Source organism: Thamnophis sirtalis, unplaced genomic scaffold (genome assembly GCF_051295495.1).
Source record: "Thamnophis sirtalis isolate CommonGarterSnake01/CBP01778 unplaced genomic scaffold, rThaSir2_p1.2 scaffold_9, whole genome shotgun sequence".
NCBI classification, from domain to species: Eukaryota; Metazoa; Chordata; class Lepidosauria; order Squamata; family Natricidae; genus Thamnophis; species Thamnophis sirtalis.
The window spans coordinates 22,268,319-22,296,114 of NW_028261389.1; the positions used below are offsets into that span (position 1 = coordinate 22,268,319).

Consider the following 27,796-nt stretch of genomic DNA (forward strand, 5'->3'; position numbering starts at 1 on the left):
GTCCCAGTACTAACCATCCAAAGAGACTCATATCTGAGACAGGACAAAGACCAATTTCTTAAGTTCTATTGCTACTGCTTCTGCTTCTGCTGCTGCTGCTGCTGCTACTACTGCTACTACTAACTACTAACTACTAACTACTACTACTACTACTACTACTACTACTACTACTACTACTACTACTACTACTACTGATTGTATCATTCTCTTCTACTGTGCATTCCTTCCTATTCATTGTTTCTTCTCTGATCGGAATGGGACAACTCACCTGGCTGGCTCGCCACAGCCAACTTGCTGCAGGGTAACTCGCCATGAGACAATTCAATGCAGAATAACTCAAGAGAGAGACAGATGAATTTCAGCAGCCTTGTCTGGCTTAGGCTTGAACCTTGAACCTAAAGCAAGACAAGGCCCAATGCAATTCACTTGCCCCTCTCTTGAATTCTCCCATGATGAATTGTCTCACAATGAATTGTTGTGTGGTGAGTTGGCTGTGGAAAGTCAGTCCCAGTGAGTCAGCCAGAGCAAGACAACTGGAGCAAATAGGCCAGGGTGAGTCAGCCAGATCTAGTTGCCCTAGACCCTCCCTATGTATTCTAAGGAAGCACTACCTACAAAACGTTTGTTCAGGCAGCCATATAATTTAGTATTAAAAAATGCTGCTGAAATGAAAAACTGGGAAAGCAATTAGCTGCTAAACAAAGATCTTCCTGTTGCTGACACATACTGAACTTAGAATTGGTCTCTCCCACCCAGCACTGGATGTCTAACATATATTCAAACATGAAAACTTTGGCTGACTCTTCAACACTCATACAAACAAATAGGGCAAGAGAATATTCCTGTAGCATCCAGTTAAACAAGACTGCAAATTTAGGATTAACAATTACCTTACTTCTATGAATCATTTCATAATGTATCCTGAGAGCTAAGCCTGCCCCTTTTTTGATCGAATTCTATATACTTTCAACACTTTTAAAGGAGACAAAAGATAATAATATGCATTTCAGCAACCTTATTAATTTAGAACCATCCCATTGTATTGGAACTGCAGTGTCTAAAATGTTAGCATAGAGTTCTGGAAATTGCAGTTCCAACATGCCGGAGGATGGTAGCTTAGGGAAAGTTGACTTTTTAAAAATTAAATGGAAGAAAGTTTATCATTTGGAAGTGAAACAAACTGGAAATGAGTCACCCAATCTGGAACTGGTTTGAAGTGGGTAGAAGGTTATACAAGCCCAGAACAAGTTTGTTTCATCCAGAACTCCACATCTAGGACAACTCAAGTCACTTCCAATGTACTCCCAGAAACTGATGAAGCACTTTAGGAATGGGCTGGTCCAAAAAAGGTTTAGCATGATCTCAATGAATATTTTAAGAGTTCTCCAGAATGTTCTATTCCCCAATCAATCTCATTTTAAGTAATAGAAGTACTAGCATAGATTATATGAAAAAATAATACATTATTACAGCAGCAAAGTTGGGGCATTGTTCAAGAAACAATCAGCAATAGAGTGGTCAATGCCTAGAATACACTACCTGACTCTGTTGTTACATCCTCAAACCCCCATAAATTTAACCTTAAACTGTCTACTGTTGACCTCGCCCCATTCCTAAGAGGTCAGTAGGGGTGTGCATTAGTGCATTAGCATGCCTAACATCCCTGTCCTACTGTCCCCATTTATTTGTACCCATTTCCAGTGATCTTATTCATGCTTATTCTTATTCCTGTTATCTTGTGACAAACTAAACAAATAAAATAAATACATTTGCAATCCATCATATCAATTCATTTTCCTCTACTATGGTACCATATATATATATATATATATATATATATATATATATATATATATATATATATATATATATATATATATATATATATATATATATATATATATATATATATATATATATATATATATATATATATATATATGTTATATATATATATATATATATATATACAGTTACAGCACACACACGCACACACACACACACACACACACACACACACACACACACACATATATAAAGAAACATATACATATGTAAGAAAAAATCTTACCAGTTGTTACCAAATATTTATCAGGGACTGTAATGTCACAAACATAAGGCTGTTTAGTTGTGGTAGTTGGAATGGTTGTCACTGTAACCTGTGTAGGGGTCCAGATAGAGGTTGAAGAGGATATAGATGAACTTGATTTGCTGCTGGTAACTGAAGAAAGTCCTATTTTGCTACTGGAAGTAGTGGCAGTAAAAGCTGTCATAGTAATATGCTCAGTCATGCTAGTTTTTGTTAGAACATCAGATTCAACTGCAGTATTCACAGATGAAGATGTCTCAACAACCATTGGTCCAGTAGGTGAAATTACATTGGTGTTCATATTTGTTGACAATGGTGTATAAGGAGTGGTTTTAAAAAAATCTGTGGTAGAAGGTATCTCATGGAAGGAAGAAAATGGACTGAAATTAGCAGTAGCACCACTATCTTCAACGATAGCTGTAGTTAACCAAAAATGTGAAGTTAAGACAGGGGTTGACTGCAATGATGTGAACCACAAGCTCACATATGTATTATCCCCAGAGATGTTGCTGGTGAAAACAGGCTGTGAAGCTGACACAGGTAGCTGCTGTGTTAACATGGTATCAATAGTGAAATAAGACTCAAAGTGAGAGGTAGCTTCTGTGAAAGCTGAGGTAAAATAAAATTCAGATTCTACCATCAAGGATGATGTTGGTTCTAGTAAGACTGAGGAGTTCATATAGAGTTGTGATGATGGCATCACTGCAGAACTGTGCGTAACTGGAAAAGAAGATGAGCTTGAATCAAAAAATGAACTTTGCCAGGAAGAAACTTGAGAAGTCACCATACTAGTGATGTTAAAAGCTGGCTGCTCAACTGAACTCCATCCAGCTGAATTGTCAAAAAGCACAGATGATGGAAGGAGTGTGGGCAAAATATGAGGTAAAGGTGTTGATAAATCACTTGGCATTGTTAGAAAAGATGTATCTGTAGCCGATGATAAATGGGACAGATCAGTTGGCTCAGGGGGAAAGGGTTTGAATGAAAGGCTGGATACTATGTCTGATCTGCTGATAACCGAGTCTTCTATGGCAAAATGCTCTACTGCAGTGCTAAATAAATGTGTGGTTTCTGACAGCATAAATTCAGACGTTTCTAGCAGAATTGAATGTCTCATCGTCATGGAAGGCATACTCATATTCTCTATGGAGACAAATTCTGGAGAAATTGTAGCCACTTTAGAAAATGATGTTTCTGTAACACCTGTACTAACTTCTATTGTAACTAACTCAGACACAGAATAGGAGAAGTTAACCAGACTGCTTTCCAATGATATAATTTCAGAAGACTGGCTATAGAAATAGGAAGGGGACATGGATGTAAATATACTTTTAAGGCTAATTTCCATAGAATTTGACTCAGAGAGTGCAGTAAATCTTGAAGAAAGTGAAACAACAGGTCTTGATGGAAAACTGGTATCAAAGATTTCAGGAGGAGGTTCAGGCACATCGTAGAGATCACTCATTTCTGATGTACGTGATGCAATACTCTTTACTTCAGAGACCATGAATGTGAGCGTCTCACCGTACTCGCCTGAACCCACTTCGTTTTCTGTGGGTCGCACTGAAAAGAATGGTTCTGGAGAAACTGAGATTAAGTCACAGTACAGACATGATGTATATGGTTCAGTGAAAGGCACTGGACTTTTGGAATCACTGAGTTTTTCTGAGTAGCTAGGAAAAATTGATGCAGAATTTCTGGAGAATTTCTGGGACAGTTCATGTGTAAAAAACATTTCATTAAAAGGAGTATTGAAACCAGGTGCCTCTGTGTAGGAAGTGGTATGAGGAAAGTTGGTTGAAAACATAGTTGCCCCCATTAATGAAATAGGAATACTTAGGACAGATGAGTATTTTGGACCCAGTGTTCCAGTTAAACTGCTATTAATACCAGAGTGAACTTCAGGATATGTGTAAGTTCTTTCTGTATTGTGATATGTAGGCGACTGTTCTACAGTAGTATCAAAAAGCAGAGAAGTTGAAGAGAAAAGATAAGATGGCAAACTCTCCCCTTCTTTTCCAATACTTGCATCTGCCATTTCTAATGCAACAGAATGTAAGTCAGTCTGAGGCATAAGCAAGTCTCTGTATGGAGTTAGATTAATACTCGTCCCATCAAAAGACTTCAAGTGCGGGAGAGAAATATGGGGGACAAAGGCAGCCCTTTGCAATGTTGTCTGCAATGTTCCCACATCATCAAGTGGCAAAGAGGAGACAGCTAGTGAAGGTGCTAACAACAAAGTCTGTAGTGTTTCTTTAGTTGGCTTTACTGGGTAGGAACCCAAAAGATCGCCTTCTACAAAAGACTTCAGGGAAGGCGTCTGTTGTGCATTTGAAATTGAACTAATAAAACTATCGTCACTTAAGATGGCTTCATTGCTTGTTACTGAAAAATCCAGTGCTGGTCCCTTTTGTTGAACTGAGGCTCTGCTCCCTGCTTCTTGGTCCAATGAGGTCATTTCAAAAGGAGTGGTTACTGGTGATGACAACTCAGGGAACACGGTGTTTGCCCTGGAATCTCTTGTGCTTTCGGTTAAGGCTGTGTGTGTCTTGTTACCCACAGTGCTTTGACTCAGCAAAAGAGAAGAAAAGTTCTGCTGCCCCAAATAGATGTCATCTAAAAAGAAAAAAAAGAAAGCAAAAGTATTAATCATAGGTTAAATGAAGATGATATCGTCACTCTAAGGTGTCAAAATGCTACAGTGATTCACTAACCTAAGAGCTGTTAGGTTGTCTATAAATTACACACACACACATATATACTCTGTGTGTGTGTGTGTATATGTATATACACACACATATATATATATATATATATATATATATATATATATATATATATATATATATATATATATATATATACTGTGTGTGTGTGTGTGTGTGTATGTATATGTATATGTGTATATGCATGCAATAATCCTCAAAACATGCTGCTTCCAAGGCTATCATGTTCATGAAAACTTTTTGCCAAAGATTAAGGGAGCTCTTGAATCTTCAGAGTCCCATATGATGTATTACATCGAAAGGCCCGTAATCAGATGACAATAAGCATTTATCAAGGCTTCTTATCAGCATTGCTCTCTCACGTAAGTTGAAGATGTAATTATAAAATATGAGCTTTACTAGTTCACGTAGTATGCTTATACTCCATTTCCACTCAGTTTCTGCTTTCCAAGTGGAAAAAAAATTCTTAGAAAGGGAGCGGATACCAGAAGATGAAAGCCAAATCAACACACTGTTTCTGTCTGAATTTTTCAAGTACATTTAAATATGTTTTTATATCCTACATAATACTATTAAACTATTTTATGAAAAACTCATAAATGACAGTGTCATTTGCATAGTCTACATTCAACACATTCTTTTTCCTTTCTAGCTTCAAGTTATTTTATTTGCATTGATGAGTGAAGAAATGTAGATATTGCCAATGCTGTGGGCTTTCTTCCTTCAGCTAGTGAGATTTCAGGACTAGATATCTGGCACTCTGTATAAAATATTTCCCAGATCCTGAGAAACTGGAGGATTGTTAGTCATTTTCTGCTTGTCTGATAGCTTCCAATTTAGTCTTTCTCTAAACCTGCTTAGTTGGGCTAAGGGCTGAAACTAACAATTCAGTTGGTCAGCTTTATCTTCTATGGTAGAATTACAATATTTTTCGGAGTATAAGACGCACCAAGATTTTGAAGAGGTAATTTTTAAAAAGTTTTTGCACTCTGCAGGCCTCCCAAACCCTCTGCATGGTTCATTTTTTTTTGCAAAAAAACAGGACATGCATAGGCTTTGGGAGGCTTGTAGAATGCTCCTGGGGCTGAGGGGGCAAAAACAAGCAAAAAACAGCCCATTTTTCCCTTGTTTTTGCCCTCCCCACCCCCCCAGGAGCATTCTACAAGCGTCCCAAATCCTTTGCGCGTCCATTTTTGTGAAGGTGGCAGGGTTTCAGGAAGCCAAAAATGCTGTATTCAGTGTATAAGACGCACCCGGATTTTCATCCTGGGTTTTTTGGGGGGGCGGGGGGGAGTGTGTCTTATTCTCCAAAAAATACCCCCCGCCTCCTGCCATTATTCTTTCTCCCACTACACGCACCGACAGTAGAAGATAACAAGTCAATAATACCTCCCTGAAAAGCAGTTCTACTAGTATTGATTTTTGTCCTGGGGAAAAAAGTCTAGGTGGAAGTGTTGGATTTGTTCAAAGGCCACATTTTATTTGGAGTGAAGAAGCAGCCCAGCAAACCAGAAACATATTGGACTCCTCAGCAAATAAATCTCTAGGGCAAAGTTTCCCTGGGAATAGCCATTTGTTACTTAAGGACAAAATCAGAATGGGTAAACTATAACATATATGCCAACTTACACTGAACCTCTCTTCAGTTAAGACCTCTGGTGGGAATGGAAAGAACATACTGTCGTGTCCCATGAGAACAGTTAAATATTAAGTCCATTCTTAATAAAATCAATATATGCTTTGTCTGATTTTTTTAAAGTCCAACTGTGATTGGTTTAGTTATTAGCAAATTCAGAAACTGCTCATTTTATAATTAAAATGATTAGGCTGGAAAAGCAGTGTTCATTTCCTAAAGCAAATTATTTGTTAAAATTATATTCTATTTTTCATACAGGAGTTCAAGGTGGCATGCATTGCATTGCCTCTGCCTTCTTTTCCTTCAGAACAAACCTGTAAAGTAGATGGAGCTGAGAGAGCATTCCTAATACAAAGTCATCTAGACTTCTGTGACTGAAGGTAAATAAGGATCTGGGCACGCGGGTGCCAGTCTTATGATGGAGCCATGGTGGCGCAGTGGTTAGAATGCAGTACTGCAGGCTACTTCTACTGACTGCCGGCTGCCAGCAGGTCGGCACTTCAATTCTCACCACCTCAAGGCTGACTCAGCCTTCCATCTTTCCGAGGTCGATAAAATGAGGACGCAGATTGTTGGGGGCAATAGGCTGACTCTGTAAACTCTTTAGAGAGGGCTGTAAAGCACTGTGAAGCGGTACGTAAGTCTAAGTGCTATTGCTATGCTGTAGGAATAATCTTAAAAGACAGGATGAAAACCCACAGTTTTACAATAAAAATAGTGCCGATATTCCTAGAAATGCTTCTTGCCTGGACTACCTAAAGAGCTAACACAACTATAACACACTGGCTCTTTATGATAGGTTTTCACCTCTCTGCCTAAAATCCTACAATGGACATCAAAAGATTTGGGTTTTCAGTAAATTTAGACTATGTCTAAAGTCTGGAATGGCAAAACACAAAAGAGAACTATGAGTTATGGGAAAAGAATGTTACAGGCTAATAAATAAATTCAGTTCAGTTTCTGATGACTGCATGGAACATTTCCATGTTCTCTTCTGGGAAGTAACATAGAATTGGATTGCTGCTGCCTTCTTTTCAACTTTGCAAACTACCTACAATCTGAAATTACAGAACAGTTAAGGAAAGTAGTGGAATGGTGCAACCTAGTAGACCTGGAAATACGGTCTTATTTTATCCAAATAGTTATTCCTCTGCAGGTGCTCCTGGCTCAACACGAGAGATTTTTGTAAGAATATTGCCACCATTTACACTGTCACATTCATGAGTTTCAGCAAATCCTGTTTGTGCATTTTCAAAATTAATAGCCAAACTGCACAGAAACCTAAATAGACATATAGCTAGATTATAACTATATAGATATACAATGTCACGTAGATGCTTGAGAAAGATTATTAGAGATATATTTCAGAAAAGTGCACATGCAATTGATTACCTTCTGTTTTTCCCTATTTTTAGCACTTTCTTGTAGCAAACTATCCCCAAACATTTTAATTCACACCAATTGTATTTAGTGCATGTACCTTTTTTGCCATCTTTACCAATTTTTGCACCAAATTGCTCATTAAACAAAAAAAAGTAGAATCTGTGATTTTTAAAAATCAATAACTGGTACACAGAGGCCAGTTAACTGTAGATCATGAATGAAGTATTTATTTATTAATTATATATTAAACAAAAATATATACCAACTCAAGCACAGGTGACTTTAGGCAGCTTACAACAGTAAAATCCACAACATAAAAAGCACCATAAACTATAAAATTCCCACCCCATGACAGCATAAGTGATTTAACTTCTATCCTGGATCCAACATAAACTGTATCTTCTTGTCTTGTCTTATTTTTAGTCACTCCTTCAGCTTTTCATTCTTGTTTAACAATATGCTCAAAAGAAGGAAACACAGCGTTATTTTTCATATTATTTCATAGAAAAGAAAATTGCCAGAGAATAGCACGAGCTTCTCAACCTGCCATAATATATTAAAGCGAGTTTGATCACAGCTGTCAGCATTTTCCACTTGAAACAAGATAACCTACACTGATTCTTCATCTCGTGTTTCCATACTTTGGACCAGTTGCATCCTTTGAATAAACAGCTTAAACTTCTAGTTCATAATAAGAGCTTATTATGTACACATTCTAAGAATGAACTAGATTTCAAAAACAAGTATTTCTCTTTGTTTTATGGAATAATCAGCCCAAAGGTAATAGGATTTGTATTTATTTTAATGTGACAAATGAGAGAGAGAAAAAAATCTTAGTGTATATTTGCTTGCTGGGTTCAACAATAATTCATTATTTTTTCCCACGGATATATATTTGTGTTTACAACAGTGGAGACTGTAAAATGGCTGCTTGCCAATCATAGATTAAAGTTTGAGGAAAACAGAGACTCTTGCCCTAATTAAATGTGCATTTGTGAGGAAACAATAGAGGAAATAGTCAGGAATAGATTAGTCCACCTCAATTTTGTGCAAAGAATGCTAACTGGACCTTGGATAAGAGATGCCTTTAAAAAGCTGCTCTCTGTTCAATACAGTCTTGTTATGACAGATGGCTAGTAGGCATGTGAAATATAATAGCCTCTTATTTCACCCAGTGATGAGAACGGGAACAGGCAAGGTATCATGTGAACGTTTTTGACTATGTCTACTGTTTGATGCTTTCACAGCCGGTCCCTTTTACTGGTTACAGCCTGTCCTTTATCCTGCATTCCTTGTATCATCTCCAATATGACCTTGGGTTTAGGATTTCCAGCAGCACCACTTCAATTATTTACCTGGCATGTAATAGATCTTTCATTATATTGGAAAAGTATTCTTCATCAACAAATATAGAGACATGTCCTCCTACACTTTGAGGGAACTGTGTTTATTCATGTCTTGTTCCTATCAAAAGCTAACCCAATTCATGTATTGCACGAAAAGGTTCAATTCCAAAAGGACAGCAGTCCTCTCAACAGTTCAGACTATATCGATTACTCTGATTTTTTTTTTAATTTCGACAAGCAGCAGCTTGCTGGGCTACCAAGCAAATTCTTTCCCTCACCTGCTGCCTGATCCTTCTAATACAGGGGTGTCAAACTCAAGTCCAGGTGCCAGATCCGGCCGGTGGGGTACTTAGATCTGGCCCGCTGGCCCACCCTGGAAACAGCAAAGGACCGGCCTGTGGTGCTTCTTCCAGCAAAAACGTGGCAGAACATGTGTGGCTCTCCCAAGTTCCGTTTTCACTGGCAGAGAGTTGCAGGAGACCGTGGCAGCCGAAAACAGAGCTTGGGAGCCCATTTTCTCTGGCAGAGCGCTCGGGCCACCATAGGCGCCACCAACAAGAGTGATGTCAAGCTGGCCACGCCCACCCTGGCTCCTGGAGGTCAAACACAACCCTGATGCAGTCCTCAATGAAATTGAGTTTGACACCCCTGTTCTAATACAGAGATTTACCATCTATGTGTCCTAAATCACACATGAGACCTTGAGAATGGGCGTGACAGATTCTCAGATGCCACTCTAAAAGTATTCACCAAATTATACTTTTTAATGAGATAGAAGTTCATTATGAAATACACAGGGAATGACCATGATAACTAGAATTAACTTAGAATGAAACTATTTAATTCTAGGATTAACTAGAATTAAATCAACTATTAATGTTTAATGTAAATAAAATAGTATATAAATTTAATTTTTATCCTGGCTATGACCATTTCTTTATTGAATGACGGTTATCTTTAGGAGACCGATTCCTAGTGGGTAGCAGGAGCTCCTGTTGCTTCAGAAATGTTTCCCTCTCTTCCCCTGCTCACAAGGCAACTTTTTAATGGTTTATTTATGGTGCCTATCTGTAGGCATTGCTTATAATATATATCTCCTTTCATTCAAGTCACCACAGAGGAATATGCAACAATTTCACAACTACTGGGAAAACCACTCACTGCAAAATTACAAGCATGTTCTCTTTTCATCATCACAGTTGGCTTTGAAAAGTAACCTTCTATAAAAACTGCTTACATTTGGGGGGGGAGGGGTGGTTGCAAACAGTGAAATATGTAGCATATATTCTGGAAATATAGTAGGTAGCAATGGATGATAATGATGATGATTTTAATGGGGCAGGGCTGATATGACTTTTATTGCTTCCTGACCTGCATATTGCAGGGAATCTGGTAAATCAGGGATCCCCAACCTGTGGGCTGCAGTCAGTGATATGATTCAACTGGTCTAACAACCAATTCGCTGAGCGTGTTTTGCGCGCATGCAGTGGGCTAAAACAAAGCTAGAAAACCTACCTTCTACTGCAGCTGATGCATGACAAAACAGCTGAGGCGCAGCAATCAGCTCTGCTGCGCCTATCAGCTGGGCTAAAAAGCAAGGAAATATAGATGAGTATAGTCCAGGGGCGGGCAGGTGGGCCCACCTGAAGTTCAGAGCGAACTGATTTAATCTTCAGAGCTACCAGTTTGCCTGATCTGGGCCAAACTGATAGAATTCCACTACTGGGCTGTGGTCGATTTGCAATTGGACCATATGAGTAGTGTGCTGATGTGCACACATGCACACAGCCCCACTCACATGACCAACACACACCGGGGCTCACAGCCTCATGTGAGTGGTGCCCCAAGGGTTTCTCCATTGAGTGGAGCTATGCATGTGCGCTGGTTCATTGCTTGCGTGGGTTGGCTCCTCTCTCTTCTCCCAATTGGGCTGCCAAGCCACCTGCTCCCAATTTCCAAAAGTGAGCAGAGGCTGAGCAGAGGCTGGTCAGCTTCACTGATTCACCGAGGCTGCCTGCGCAGGACACCCCACCTGCTTTTGGAGTGGCAGGCAGTCTTGGTGAGTCTAAAGGAGCACAAGACCATGCCCCTAAAGGTTTCTCTTCTCCATGCCAAAAGCTTTTGCAAATGGCCGAAATGCTTCAGGGGAGCAATCTCACAATGCCCCAGGCCTTCCGTTCCTTTGCAAAAAGCGTGAAGGAGCTGAGCCTGTGCCCCAAAGTCTTCTCTTGTATGAGTGAAACTGTTTGTGTGTGTGTCGCACAGCTAGTGGCCAACTGGAGAGAGCAGTGATAATCCCATTTTTTTCTGCATTCCAAGGCCTGCAATGGTAAAGAGTGACTGGAGAATCTGGAGTGACTGGAGAATAGACTCAGCCATGCATAAGTATTATAGTCCATTCCCTCCATATTACAGAAGAGGCAATCTCAACTTCTAATCTTAAAAGCAAGAAGGATGCCTAACAAAATCCTCAATGATGTGAAATATTTAAAAAGGAGCTTTGGCAGCTCAGCTTGTTTTTAAACATTGTAGAAGACAGTTCAGCTATGCTTGAAAGTAAAACACTCCAGTGTGCTGGCTTATAAGACATTAAAAGTTTGGAAATATTTCGTATAATAGAATCTTTAATAAAACTATTGGAAAAGACATTTGAAAAGGCTTATCAATTTAATAGTAGTGCTTCCCTGATTCTCGCATGGTGGTCTAATAAACACCTCTATTTAAAAAAAAGTTGATTAATGGTAGAATGCTGGGCAACTTGGCAATCCTACTACAATATATCACAGTCTATTAATTTTAGAGTTTATACACTTTCAAGTCACATGGCTACAGATAACGAATGTTCTGCACTAAAAGGTTTTCATTCACATGCAGAAAGCATCTTAGAAATGATGCTCATCCATTAATTGACAAAATAAGATTGCCGTTGGTACAGAAAGATTTGATAGAATTACTTATCTGATTATAGGTTATACAGTCTATTTTTATTGCAAGTCTAACTGCTGGTACTATAATGCAAAGCAAAATTCAGTAAGAGGATGAAGAAGAATGTGAATCATTCTGCCCACTTTAAGAATCCCTCTTTATACATTAGAGAAAATGTTAGGCAATAAACCACAGTGTGTGTGTGTGTGTGTGTGTGTGTGCGTGCGTGCGTGTGTGTGTGTGTATGTGTGTTGGGTTCCTACCGGTTCGGACCGGTTCAACCAAACCAGTAGTGGTTTGGCGGCCTGGGTTGCTGGAACTGGCAGCGACCCAGGCCTACTACGCCCCTAAATCGGTTCTCCTACAGCGGCACCATCTTGATTTTTGGTTCTACGCATGCACAGAACAATTTTTATTGCACAAATTTAATTTTTTTATTTTTTAATGTTTTGCACATGTGCAGACCTGTTTACGCAAAATTTTTGCATGCATCAAACTGGCAGTAATGCCAGAAACAACCCACCCCTGGTGTGTGTGTGTGTGCGCACACGCGCGTGCGTGCATCCGTGTGTCCCTCTACCACTCCACTGCCAACCTCGGCATGCATAGGCATGCCTTATGGATTGGATTGGAAAGAAATCCACTCAAATATGAAAACTAACTAATCTGTCAAGAGTGAACCATAAGGCAAGTCACATAGCAAGATCAGCAGAAAAGAAGAAGCCAATGTTCAAAATCAACGTGCAATCAGAAGTTCTAGAGAAGATCACAAAAATCTTTTTTTTTTAAAAGAAGAGCTTGAAACCATCTTTCACTCTGTTCTAAAGGATTCAGCAGGGAACCAGGGATGATGAGTGAGGTCAACAGCAGCCTTTAGGGGGTGGTTGAGTCATATATAAAAATCACAGGCTTTCAGTTTTAATTCCTAACAGAACTGACCCAATTTAAGATCCTTCAGGAGAACCATAGCACAGATCACTCAGCTAACATTCCTGGCTACCTTAATGCACCTCTGGATTGAGATGCTACTGTAATACCAGACTTGTGTGCCTTAGCAGTTATTTCAAATCACTTCCATTTTAATTATGGGAATAGTAAGTAAAGGAAAAATAGCAATAACATTTAGACTTGTATACTGCTTCATAGTGCAGCCTTAAATCAGCATATTGCCCCCAAAATCTAGATCCTCATTTTACCTACCTTATAAGGATGGAAAGCTGAATCAACCTTGAGCCAGTGGATTGAACTCCAGACTGCGATCAGAGTTAGTCTGCAATACTGCATTCTAACCATTGCGCTGCCATGGCTCACATGTTGACATGGTTAATGTAGCCTATTTCTGGCTACAGAAATCAAATAAATATATGTACAGTTACCAAACATGACTACTTTCACATGAACTACACAGGTCTCAAGAGAGGTCTTGAAATTCTGGTCACTACTCTTACCAAAGATCCAATAGCAAACACGAAAGAGAGGGTCTGTTTACTGATAGGAACAATTACAGAATTTATTCCTGACAAAGATTTGCCCTTCCTTTCCATTTGATTTCATGAATCTCATAAATTACAGGCAGTCTTTGACTTACAACACTTCAGTTAGTGATGGTTCAAAGTTACAACGGCACTGAAAAAGGGACTTATGACCATTTTTTCACACTTATGATCATTGCAGCATCCCCATGGTCACATGATCAACTGATTGGCAACTGACTCATATTTATGACGGTTCCGGGATCACATGATCCTCTTTTGTGATTTTCTGATGAGCAAAATCAATGGGGAGGCTGGGTTCACTTAACAACCATTCAGGATTCCGACCAATGCCCTAATAAAATCAGGAGCTTCAAGCTACTTTGCAAGAAAAATCCAGTTGTTTATTAGGAGGCACCATATCGTCACACAACTCTGGCTTCACCCAATTTGTGCCTTGCCTCTGACCCTGTTGTCCCCTCCCACCAAGGTGTGTCACCCGTCACATTCCCCAATGAAGCAATTTCACGGGTCGTAGAAGTCACTTCTCCTGGCTGTTGTGAGTCTCCATGGAGATGGCCTTGACTTTGGCCGGCTAGGATGTGTTTTGTTTTGACTGAGGTGTGAATTCCTCGGTGCAGCTGTGAGAGATGCAGTTCCCATCCCCCCACCTATGGCAACTTGGGAGCAGGTCAGGAAAGCTTCGCGGGTTGACATGTTACTAATTTAACAACTGCAGGGACTCTCTTAACAACTGTGGCAAGAAAGGTCATAAAATAGGGCCAAATTCACTTAACTAATGTCTCACCTAGAAACAGAAATGCCAGGCTCAATTATGGTTGTAAGTAAGGACTACCTGAACTGCTTTGTTTTTCTGGATTTAAATAGCTATTTTCTTTATATTGTTTCCTTATAATTTATTACAAAAATGTATTTTAAATTAGTTCTATGCAGAAAACACTCAGAGGATTTTCTATCAGTTCTCTACCAAAATGATGAAAGGGAATTTGCTTTAAAAATTAATTCAAAGAAAAAGAAAATTTCTGAGAATTTCTTTCCCCCCCCCCCCCCAATATGGTGACCAAGGAATGTCTTCACATTCCTTCATAGCATAGAAATTTTGTTTTTAAAAATGATACAGAAACTCAAAACTGATCATTTGGTGTGCTGGCATAAATGTAATTTTTGCATATATTCTACTAACCTGAAATGTTTTCTCTTCCAATTCTTTGCATCTTAATTTTATTATAGGCTGTGTCCTGTGAGGAGAACTTCCTTTATCTGGCTAATGAAATGATAGGCAAATCTTCTTCCCAAATTTAGCTAATTCTTAGCAACATTATTTCAAAATGCCAAGGGAAAAACCAATCCATTTTTTTAAAAACTCAATAACGCTGTCTATTATAATTTGCACCAATATATAAAGCAGTGGGGAAAAACATTGTAAATGAAATGTAAACGGTTCCACCACAAAACCGCGGTAGACTAAAGCGCGTGTGACTAAAGCACGGTGACAAAACCGCACCGTCAAAACCGCGTGACAACAGCGCGCCGACAACAGCGCGCTGACAGAAGCGCGCTGTAACATAACCCTAAAAATAACCCTAAACCTAAACCTAACCCTAAACCTTACCTTAAGTTAAATCGCGCTTCTGTCGGCGCGCTGTTGTGGGCGCGCTGTTGTGGGCGCGCTTTTGACATCGCGGTTTTAGCACCGCGGTGTTGTCGGCGTGCTTTAGTCTACCGCGGTTATGTCGTGCCACGAATGTAAACTACTGCTACAAGAAAATTTGACTTCATTTAACAACTTTAAAAAAATGTTCAAGGCAATTACAAAAAACTTATGCGATAGTTTCAAAATATACTTCAAATCCATAAGGCTTTAAAGGATTTGGTTTAGGAAGTAATACAAAAAACAGGAACAAATCATTTGTCTCCCTTCAAGTCAATAAATAATTTGCAAGCAATTCTCACTTGAGCTTCTGCCTGAAAAGTTATTGTAAAACATAAAAAGATTCCTAAAATAAAAGGGGGGGGGAACCAAAGGAGTCAAGACACAAAAACTGTAGTTGAGAAACCTTTAGGATAAAATAATCCTGTTAAAACATCAAAGGTGTCACAAAGGTTCACTTAAAAAGCAAAGATACCCTTCAAGCTGAGCTTAACTCTGGTTATTTTGGAAGCATTATGTTAGTTCTTTGTCCTCTTCCAGTATATACAGTATATATTTAAAATTTGCCAATAAGCCAGCAACTCTGAAATAAATTCCAAATTGACATTAATATAACATGAAGGGTAAGTGTATTTTTTTCCTTCTCTATTTTTTATGACATCTAAGCAAATGTGGAATTATCACAGATTTTTTAAACTTGTGAAATGTTTCCTTTAGCAAATCAAATTTCCATCTGCTGTTTAATATATTAACTTCCCCATGCCTTGTGTGATATCTTGAAATGCAAGATAGTTCTCAACTATCTCCTATGATTGTCCCTTGCTTTATAGATGTGATTATATGCAAAGCTGAGCAAATATGGTGGAATTTTATATATAGAATCTTCAGCATTTGCAGTATTTTAAAAACTTGTTTTTAAATGATCAAGTTTAATAAGAACTGGGTAATCTGGTGAAGAGAAGATAAAGGGAGATATGAACTGATTGCTGACTGGCTGCCAAGCAGATATTTTATTGCTCCAGAAGATAGAAATAGAGCTGGTAAGGAGAAATTTCCAAGGAAACAGATTTTGGCTAAATGTCACAGATACTGTAGATCAACAATAAATACTTTTGGCAAATTGGAAGATGCTGAACTTTTTTTAAAAAAAATCAGATGGAGTCAGCAATGCATGAATCACAACTTCCAGATCTCAGATTAAGCAGGAATTAATCTACATGATCTCAATATTTTTTGCTGTACTGAGAGCAAAATGCAGTAGTTAATTACATAAGGTATTTATCTATGGAGATTCTCAGGCATCCAGATCATGGTTGTCCCAAAGGTGCTTTTTCAAGAGGCAACTGGACTTTCTGGTATTTCTTTGAAGACATTTTGCTTCTATCCAAGAAGCTTCACAACAACATTTCTGGACTCAGTTGTGGTTGTAAATTGGGGATTACTTGTAGATTTTTGAAGTCCACTGTAATTTCAAATGGTTATTAAGCAATAGGTTGTAAGCCAAGAACTAACTACATGTAAGCATAATGTTCACTTTGGCATTCACAAACTTCAAATTCTTGACTTGTCTAAACTCTTCATGCTATCATATATTTTTAGTGGCATTTAAAGAGTTGGTTTTTTTTAAAAATCACCTCTTTATAGAGGCAACCACCTATTGTTTGCACAGATACCAGAACTTTTAAAAAGACACCAATCTCTTCTACATGAAATATGTAAAGATACTGATCCAATGGCTATTTCAATTAAATAATGTTGCTTCTGAACAACCACATTCTTCCATTCTGCCTCTGAAAACCTACGGATAGGAATATTTTTAGGTGATGGTTCCCTGACTAAAATAAAGTCAAATAGCCACTTTCAAAACAAGTAACAGGGGCGATTCATCCCTGCTGTGCAGAAAGACACAGCTTCTCCCTTTTACAAGAAAAGTGAACAAGGAAAAGAAATAAACAAAACATTTCCATCCTAATTGGAACATTTGAAAACAGAGAGCCCAATATTGTTGTTGTTACTGTAATCTCCTTATAAATAAATCTTACTAATCAGAACTCTTGGGAATTATCTACTTGCTCTTAGGGATTAACTACTTCTAACTGAAGCTGCTATTAGAGGCCTAACATACCTGTTCAGTTCACTAGTACCTTTCCAAGTTATCCATAATTTACTAAGATGCAAATGGAATAACAATGGTGGTCATTAAAATTTAGCTATATTGTCACATGAACTTTTCAAAACTTGCAGTTTTGCCATTCAATCAGATTTGTAAGTAGACTTGATGAAAATATAATTACAATGTAAAGTTAATACATGATATAAAAGTCTCTGAAAAGACCACCTGCCGTTTAATTCCACATGTATGCATTTTGGTTGGTCCGAATAACATTTTCAATTAACTACCATTTTACGTAACATTCTTGAGTTTATAAGGACATGCTTTATTTAGAGCAGGGGTGTCAAACTCGTGGGCTGTGGTCCAGATGCATCACACACTGGCCATGCCCGCCCGTTTTAGCGAATGGGAAAATCTTGTGATACATCATGTGATGACAATGTGTCATCGCGGGTTTGACAAAGAGGAAAAAGAGGATCACAGATACATCAATTGACAATTTTGGAGAGCGTGGCAGGAAAAGATAACTTGTTAAGGATAGCGCCTATCCTCCCCAAGAGTAAAAGGCTCACATGAATAAATCAGAATGTTATTAGTAGAGATTTCCAAAATGTTTCAAGTTTGAAGTAGATTATTACTGGAAAGGTCCTGATTCTGTCTCAGTTGTTCAAGAATTATTCCAAGCTCCAAACAATTCTGTGGCAAATGATTGTGTAAGAGTTCAAATCAGGGCTATTTCATCTTCAGAGCATTTTGTACTAGATTTACATTAAGGGGTCCTTGGTGCTCTCTTAGCTTGCTTGTTTTCTTGCAGACATTTCATTACCTAACTAGGTAACATCATCAGTGATAGATTTGCATTAAATTGAAACAGTCGTTCCCTAAAACATTTTGAACATCACTAATTATTTGTACTATATATGTGGTCCCTAAGGGACGTGGTGTCTCAGTGGCTAAGACGCTGAGCTTCTTGATCAGAAATATCAGCAGTTCGGCGGTTCAAACCCCAAGCGTCGCATAACAGAGTGAGCTCCCGCTACTTGTCCCAGCTTCTGCCAACCTAGCAGTTCGAAAGCATGTAAAAATGTAAGTAGAAAAATAGGTACCACCTTTGGTGAGAAGGTAACAGCGTTCTGTGCACCTTCGGCGTTTATTCATGCCAGCCACATGACCATGGAGACTTCTTCGGACAGTGCTGGCTCTTTGGCTTTGAAACGGAGATGAGCACCGCCCCCTAGAGTCAGAAACAACTAGCATGCATGTGCGAGGGGAACGTTAATCTTTACTTTTACCCATGTAGTCCCTAAGCAGAACTAATGTAGGATTTTCTACAGCTTTGGTTCACAAAAAATGGATAGATTCCTAACAGAAGATCAGGAGACATCATCTGGTATAAAATGACAGTGCCTGATTGTTAAATGATGTGTTGTTCAAATCCATATATTACTCATTCTTTCCCTTTTGCTGCCAATTCATTTCTAAGCCTATTGCAAATGTTTGCTCTTGACTTTAAAAAGTGCTAAATGACATAAAACCCAATTATTTGCTGGAACATCTTAGCACTGCTAAGTACCCATAGTTAAAACAAAATGGAGATGTAACACATATAATGCCAACAGGAGGCCCCAAAGATCAGTCTTTCCTGATATGGGTTTTTGTAATCCAGACGTGTTCAACATCTCCTATGTTGCAATTGCTAAGAATGTAGTCCCCGTGGCTGTCCATTGTAAAATCAGTTTGTATGATTTCAGTTTTGTAAATTGCTTTATTCTTGTTGTTGTTTTTACACAGTGAGTGCTACATAATTTGTGGCCCTCTCTGGAATTCCCTGAATTATCACAGAGGCAAGCTTCTTTGACAAAGTTCTTTAAAGATAGTGTTTTTTTTAAAAAAAAACTTAGCCTTCCTTTTATTCTGTAAACAATTCTGTCATCAGCAGCCCTTCCCAAATATGCTTATCTTCTACCCAGCGGTTTTCTCAAAGACATTAAGAACATTTGAATAACTTGACTTTCTAATATACCTTGTAGATTTAGAGTTTATTACAAAGAAGTGATAACATCACCTAGGAACAATCCCTATTTGTCATATCTGGTAAACATTTTTTATTTTTATCTTAGAAGGTTGCCATTAGCAATAGAGGAAAAAATGGTAACTTCCTAATGTTTCCAAGCAAAGATCTCTGGTGGAAGGCAGATTCTTTTTAAATAAAACCAACTCTTAAATAGATCTACAATCTATATACCATAATACCATCATCATCATCATCATATAATAATTTGTTATTATAGTCAGAAAATTAGGAATGAATTATACATTAGAATGCTCTGTCTTCTGGAAAAGTTTTATTTCCCATCTTTAAATCATCTTTGGAGCATGTCCTGGCTGTGGTTCTGAAGAACCACAGAAGAATTCTCAGAAGAATCATAGATATGACATGGCTTGATAAATTCCATTAGTTCGGATAAGAAAAAAGTCATGTATACACATAAGATTTGTCTAATGCGGAAAAAAGCAATAAATATCTATCAGCCTCAAAGTTTACCTCTTAGTAATTTTCCTCAAATCCTTTTTTGTTGTTGTTCTTCCCTTAGCCTTGAGAGTTGGCTACATACTGTATGTTTCATGTATATATAATACTTATTTTTGTTTTACCTCAGCACTGATGGCTTCTGTATGGCCAAAATAAATCCTTACAGTAGGATGGACAGAAGAATTTCCAAATCAGCATTTCTAAAAATGCATTTAGTCCTAGGTAAGGTAGAGATCCCAAAAGCAAGCAGATACTTGAAAATACTCCGATAGGTGTTTACTGAAGATAAAATCTTTAAGTCTTCCCTTGCAGTTTTAATTATGTTGTAGATTTCTGTCGTTTACTTATTCCTCTGTTCAGAAAATTTTTGTTGCTCACTAAACGATATAATATGTTTCTGTTTGCAGAGTATGAAGACATATATAGAAAAGGAGGTGAAAGCGCTGAGTTGTACCTTGTACAGCCTGATCCTTTCTTTAAACTATTCAGAGTGTATTGTGATGTGACCACAGAAAATGGAGGCAATTGTTAAGCTAGTATCCTTAATCAAAATGGTTTCACATAATGGACCTGTCACCTTTATAAGAGACCATTTACAGCAGGGGTATCAAACTCGATTTTATTGAGAGCCGCATCAGCGCTATGTTTGACCTCAGAAGGCGGGGTGTGGGTGGCCAGATATATGCCATTCGTGTCAGGGGCGCCTGTGGTGGCCTGAGAGTTCTGCCAGCGAAAATAGGCTGTTTCCAGGGTGGCCCTATGGGTCAGATCTAAGCACCCCGGGGGCTGGATCCGACCCCTGGGCCTTGAGTTTCACACTCCTGATTTACAGTATCACTATCACTTGGAATATGATGTCACTTTCTAGCAAATGAAGGAGACAGAGGAAAAACTCATTGCCTTTTTCTCTTCCCACTCAAGTAATTTCATGATTCCAAAATAATGCTTCATTATTAGAAAAGTCTGTATAGTGAAAGCTTTACAGATGGTTCATTTTACAGCTATATTCATCGGAAAAAACAGTCTTGACAGTCTGGTTCGCTGCATGCTCCATTACACTCAGAACTCAACAGATTTCAGCTGGCAAAATTTGTAGTCATAACAATTAAGATTAAAGGACAGAATCATTTTCCATAGTAGCTGTTTTCTTCTTTAAAATAATATGGTCTGGAAACATATGTTATATACAATATACAGAGGTGGGATTCACTTACCTTCCCTACCGGTTCACATATGTGAGCGCACATGAGCACTGTGTACTGCCTTCTGTGCATGTGCAGTGCTCACACATTACGTCGTGGTGGGTGGGAGGAGCCTTCCACAGCCACCACTACCGGTTCGCCCAAACCAGAGAGAACCGGCTGAATACCATCTCTGACAATATACCACAGTGTTTGTACATATATGTGTGTGTTTAAAAAATCTTGAAATACTAGACCGCCATTTCTCAGCCATGCACCGTACAGTTATTCAATGTATCAAGAAGTCACTAGATTGGGACAAACTGTGTTGAAACAATTCAGCTAAAGTCAGTTAAACTACAAAGAGAAAATGAAAGAATCCTTTTATGAAAGTCCTTTTAACGTTGTTTCGTTGTTTCCTTTTTTATGGCTTAGAGCAACTGGGTTTGTTGTTTTATATGCCACAGTGATCCTGGGCAGTTGGTTGTTTCCAAAATGTTTTTGATGTAATGTTACTCTTTTCATAGTTTATTTTGGCTGTGCTATAGTAATATGACTAGTCCCTTTTTGATAAAGTTGCATTAGCATCCATTTTGTTGGACAATGTTGTATAGGTGGTCTGTTTCCTTTCTTTGGTGTGTGGGTTTCTACAGTGCATTTGTATTTGTCTTAATAATGCTATTATACAGCTCCTCTTGTGGGAGGTTGGATTGTTACTTTGGCAATGGAGCCCTTGGTTAGTAGCATGAAGTACAAGGTACAAAGCCCTAAGTACAAAGTAGTACTAAGCCACTTTGCAAGGTTTTTTTTTAAGAAGACTGAAGCAAGTATTGTGTTCAGAGCAGTTTCTTTAAATCTTCAGAATCAGTTTATTCCACTAAAGAATTACATTAATAGTAACAAAAGAAAAGCAACAGATCCTGTAAAGTAAGATTAACATACTCTTGACCAATCTGGGTACCAGAACAACTCTTCCCTGTCAGCTCAAGAAAACATTATTTTTAAATATTTCACTGGAATGTACTTCTGTCTGTCAGTATTATTTAACTCGTGAACTTGGATTGAACTACTCTCTTTGAAAAATACATAGCTGAAAAATAGTAAATCAAGCATATAATAGAATTAATCACAGCATTCTCAGAAACTGTGATGGCTGAAGTAAAGGTACATTAATAACATTTCGTTCATGTATCTACTAAAACCAGGATTTAGTGCAGTCTTTCGTAACTTTCAGATATATTCTATTGAAATTCCTACCATCCCAACCATAATCAGCATGGATGGTTATGGAATATACCATCCTAAATATTCCTTTATACTGGAAGACACTAGGTTTGGTAAGAGTGTGTGTGCACAGAAATAAATTTTGGAGAACCTTATACTCATATAAGCTTCCTAATTTCTACAGGGAAGATGGAAAATTTAATTTTCAGTTAACCATGGCTTACTATGTCATCTGGTGCAACAAACTGAGATTAAAGATAACAATGATTTACTTCAAACAAGTAACTTTAAGTTTTCTGCATCTTGAACAACCCTGTTTAGCAAACAGCAATTAAGTAGAAATAATAACTACTATCTACTTTTTAGCCACATGGGAGAAGGAAAGAACGAAGAACATGCAAATTTAATGAATGCCACCATTTCTTCCAAATGCTAAATTATTTTTTGTATATTGGATTGTAATTCCCAGAACTCCTGGAAAATAATTTCATCAACAAACACAAACAATGCTGGCATGGAGAAAATGCCCATAGTTATGATAAAATCTGTTGGTACAGATCAAGCTTGTAATGAAGAAGGTACATCTGCATTGTTTCTGAAAAAAAAGTGGACAAGAGTAGAAAGTGGGTGTTATTTTCCCTGGTATCTAAATAAATAAAAGTATCAGGATGACAGAAAGGTAAGTCTTGTCACATTACTTAAACCTCAATCATAGAAGAATAAAAAGGCACATCTGTTTGGTTTCTGAAAGAAAGCGGAGAGTGGACATCATTTTCCTTGGTGTCTAAGTAAATAAAAATGTCTAGGTGTCAGGAAAATGATACATTGTAGGTTTTGACATATTATTTAAACTGCAATCATAAAAAAATAAAGATCTAACTGCTATTGCTATTGCTATAAAAAAGCAAAGTAGAAGATAAACAATTCGTAATCAAATATAACTATAAATGTTCTGGGGGAAAATCAATTCTGGTAAATTCATTCTTCAATTGCTAATGATTCTCAAATATAGATACTATAAACATTAGAGATTATCAGTAGTAGCTATTTAAATCATTTCATCTATTGTTTTTGATTGGTTTCTTAACTCTCTTTCAAAATTTCTCATTATGTAATGTGTTGTATATACAACAGCCATTCTTGCCCAAATGTAATTAAGCTTTTATTATCAATGTAAATATTGTCAGATTTGCCCTACAATATGTCCCTTCAAATTCTTTTTCCCCTGTGCTTCTTTATGCTGTAAATATCTAAGAAGTCTATTGGTTAAGCCAGAGACAAATATTTTAAGCTATTCTCTGCTCATTCTCCTCATTGTTGTAGAGCAGGACTGTCAAACTCACAGCCTATGGGCCAGATGCATTGCACGCTGACCACGCCCACCCCTGGTTTAGTGAAGGGCGGGAAATCGCAATATGTCACATGATAACGTGACGCCAAGAGTTTGACACCCCTGCTTTAGAGCCTCATTGCTCTACCAACGTCAGATTTTTATCCAAGAATAAGGAAAATATTTTGTCTTCAGTAGCAGCACCTATGTTATATGACCTTCCCAGTTGCTAGATTTGATTCCTTCATTTCCAGAATTTAATTACAGAATTAACTTAAACAAGCATTCATTGCTCAATTAAAAAATGCTAGCATTTTAAAATGTGTTGAATCTGATACTTGGACCCTTACTGTTTCTTTTATTCGAGTTTTATTAATGGATTTCATTTTGATAAACTGTTTTAATCTAGGCTTATGTAGAAAAAAACAGGGCATCGTCATCATCTTCATAACCAAAAAAGTGATTAAGGTTATGCTGTTGAGCCAGATGTACCGGTATCTTGCAATTAAGGATATGCTGTTGAGCCGAGGTGGCGCAGTGGGTAGAGTGCAGTACTGCAGGCCACTTCAGCTGACTGCTATCTGCAGTTCAGCGGTTCTAATCTCACTGGCTCAAAGTTGACTCAGCCTTCCATCCTTCTGAGGTGGGTGAAATGAGGACCCAGATTGTGGGGGCGATATGCTGACTCTGTAAACCGCTTAGAGAGGGCTGAAAGCCCTATGAAGCGGTATATAAGTCTAACTGCTATTGCTATTGCTATCTGCACATCTGAACTCTATGTTATAGTTCATCCAGCATCAAGAAGATAACAAATTAAATTCACCCCTTCTATCATGCATAATAACTATTATTGTTTTGAGGTTATTTGTGTCTTTGAGTCAGTGTTGATTCCTGGGGACTGCCTGGACAAGTCCCTTAAATTTGCTTGACAAGACTTCATTGGTTGTTTGTCATTGCCTCCGTCTTAGGGAAGAGGGACTGTGACTGGCTCAAGATCTGGCTTTGTGCCTAAAATGTCAGAATTGGACCAATTTTCAACATGTTTTAAAAACTGCAAGGTGTAATGGTTAAAGTAGCCTATAATTTAATATACGCTCAATTGATTCCTACAAAACAGAAACACAGCACCAATAAAGCAATTTCTTTATATCCAGAGTGCAAGCCTGGAATTGCATAAGCTTTCATGAAATACAAACTGCTACCACAATAATAATGGGTAATTTACTAATGCTAAATTACATACTTTTTAATGTATACTTATAGAAAGTATTAAAACATTCTGTATTCTTCAGTTGCACCAAACATACATAACAAATGTGTTTAAATGGGGACAGTATATTAATTATTACAAACTCACCAGACTGTTACAAATTATTTTATATTCCTACTTGTATATCTTTCTTCAAATCAAGAGACATGTGAGAGTGGGTTAGTTTTCATTCAAAGCTTAATAAGTCTTTCAGAGTCTTTTAAAATATAATCCCCACCATGCTCTAATATACAGTTGAAGAGTCTTAAAGTACAATTATTTGGAAGAAACATTCACCCTGGAGTGGAACTGCAGATAAGGATATTACATCAAGAGAGTTTATCTTCAAATGTCTGACGTTGTATAAAATAAAATTAGAAACAGACCACTGAACCAGCCTAAAGGTACCATCAGAATTGTGCAATATACAGATCCCCCTTTCTTTTATTCTGTTGTATGCCCAATTTGTACAATTAAATATTCTTAAAAACAAACTGAACAGAATAATAGGAGGAGGCACAAGTGATTAAATTAAGAAAAGCAAGCCAACTAAACTCCTACCAATTGTCTGGGCAATTCAACTCTCTACTTAGCCTCTCATTTTGTCTTTTACATGAAAATAGTTATGCAGCTCCTTTAGCCCCTTGTTAACAATATAGTGACTTAGAAGCTGCCCTTTTAATTTCCCACAATGCCCTTGGCAGGCCATTAATGAAAGGTATTGCAAAACAGAGACCATAGTGCAGCTGGCAACACATTTACATTGTATCCTGGGGAGAAAGATAATTTTGATAAATTATCTGTAATTTAATTCTTTACAGATGAACCAAAAGGAGCATCACTCAAAGATAACATGGAAAACTTAAAAGGCAGATTTTAAAATTTGAATAGCGTCTATACATGCTAAATAAACTCTGGAAAACAGTGGTCTACAAATTTAGTAATACATAATTGTCATTCATAAGAATACTAACCAATTATGTGGAATATTTTATTTTTATTTTTTGGGAGAGGGGCACTTATCAAAACAATAAAGACTGCGACCATTTTTTAAAATTTATTGTTAAATTTTATATTTTAATATTTCCTAAATGTGCCCATTAAATAAGTCCAAACTATCTGGAGTAAAGTTGAAGAAAATTGTTCTAGTTTTGCAGAATGGTTTTTAATTATAGAATCCTGTAGGGTTGTTTTTTTAATAGCTCAACAAGTCCTGTCTATCCTGCAGACTAAAAACCCCAAATAAATTACATTTATTGCAGCTGTCAAGTACCGGGATTTAAGGATTCAGCACTTTAAAAAAAGGCAGTTGCATAAATTAGTTATTACTAGTCATTATTTTCAACACTACTTCTTATGTACTTTTTCAGGAGATGAATCCATACTACTGAATGGTGCATGTCAACAAATGCTTCACAATGCTGTTCAGTATTGTATGAAAACTATTCCGCTTGACTTAAAAACTATGACATATATACAATTGAACAGATGGCTTGGATTTTACCGATAGTGGTTTTGTAAATAAGTGTAACAGCTTTTGTACAATTGCTTTGTTTCTCTTCACAACTGCATTGCTTAATGACAGAAATTATGATCCCAATTACTGTAGTAACCTGAGAACTACAGTAATTGTATAGGCCTTTCTCTTTCCTCCTGTTTGAATACATTCCAGGAACTGTGAAAATACGTACTTATTTTCTTTATTCCTCACTGATATTTTAAGTTGTCTTCCTTGAGAGATTCTGTTTCCTCCATTTATAGAGAGTTGTGCACTTTAATATTTTAGGATTTTTTAAAATATTGATATTTCTTTAAGGCAGATGTTAAGAATCCAAACTTGCAAAAACTGGTCTTTCCAAACAGCTGAAAATAATGTTTAAGGAAATCTGTTAAGTTAGAAGGATTTTTTTTACTATCAGTTTCTGAAAGCAGATGTATAATGTGTATGAAGGTGTATCTTTACATTCTACTAATTTAAAGATTTTACTTAGAAATTGTATCCATGCAACCACTTACGCCATTAGAGTGACACTTCTTCACATCAAATTTGGGACATGACATCTGTAAATAATACCCAAGCTGTAGACCAGGAATTAAAAATGCAATTCCCTGCATCTCATTTATGAGTTTACAGTATCCAATATTTAAAAATTTATTCAAAATAGAGTTACACATTTTAATGCAGAATACAATTATTTACTGGCAGAAAACTCAGCAGATCAAAGTCCCCCATGAGGCATAAACAATGCACATATTCATTTGAAGACAAAATAAATGCCTGCAAAATTGATTTAAAATCAAATTGAAAGCCAAAGAGAATTTAGCACAACTCAATGAATGGTCCTTTCATTCAAGACCAAGCAGATCAGCTGGCATTACCTGTAACTATTCTTTGCTCATAGATAATACCTACCAGGATGCACTGGAACACTAGAGGCATTGTGTTTCTTTAACCCCACTTGGTGGAATTCCTTACATGATACACAGTGCAGGTTTGTGTTACTCATCCATTTATTGACTATCTCAGAGAGCATGGTTGAAGCATTTTACAAACTGAAGCTACAGTTCTTTGAGGATGGGATCAGATTCAAGACCAGCTCAAGGTTGATTCAGCCTTTCACCCTTCCCAGATCAGTAAAATGAGAGCCCAGATTTTTGGGGGCAATATGCTGACTCTGTAAACAGCTTAGAGAAGACTGTAAAGCACTGGGAAGTGGTATACAAGTCTAAGTGCTATTGAAATTCAGATAACCCGGTTGGTTAAAAAAAAGTTATTTTCTCCTGAGTAGGGTACTACATGATTCTTTATATTAGTAAATTCATTAGACTGGTGTCAGGAATGTTTTCAAGGCATGACAAACTGAAAGACAAGAATTATGCTTCTTCTGTACAGATATTGATATAGGTAATCCTCAAC

The 27,796-nt window shown here is 37.5% G+C and overlaps 1 protein-coding gene across 4 annotated transcripts in view; it reads right to left on the reverse strand.

The window, feature by feature from the left end:
- Positions 1–27,796, reverse strand: part of KIAA1549 (KIAA1549 ortholog) — a 120,848-nt gene that overhangs the window by 59,436 nt on the left and 33,616 nt on the right. For all 4 annotated transcript variants that reach the window (XM_087723018.1, XM_087723020.1, XM_087723017.1 and 1 more), the window contains exon 2: positions 2,072–4,705. In XM_087723018.1, coding sequence (XP_087579144.1) covers positions 2,072–4,705 — 2,634 coding nt within the window. The remainder of the gene's footprint in view (positions 1–2,071; positions 4,706–27,796) is intronic.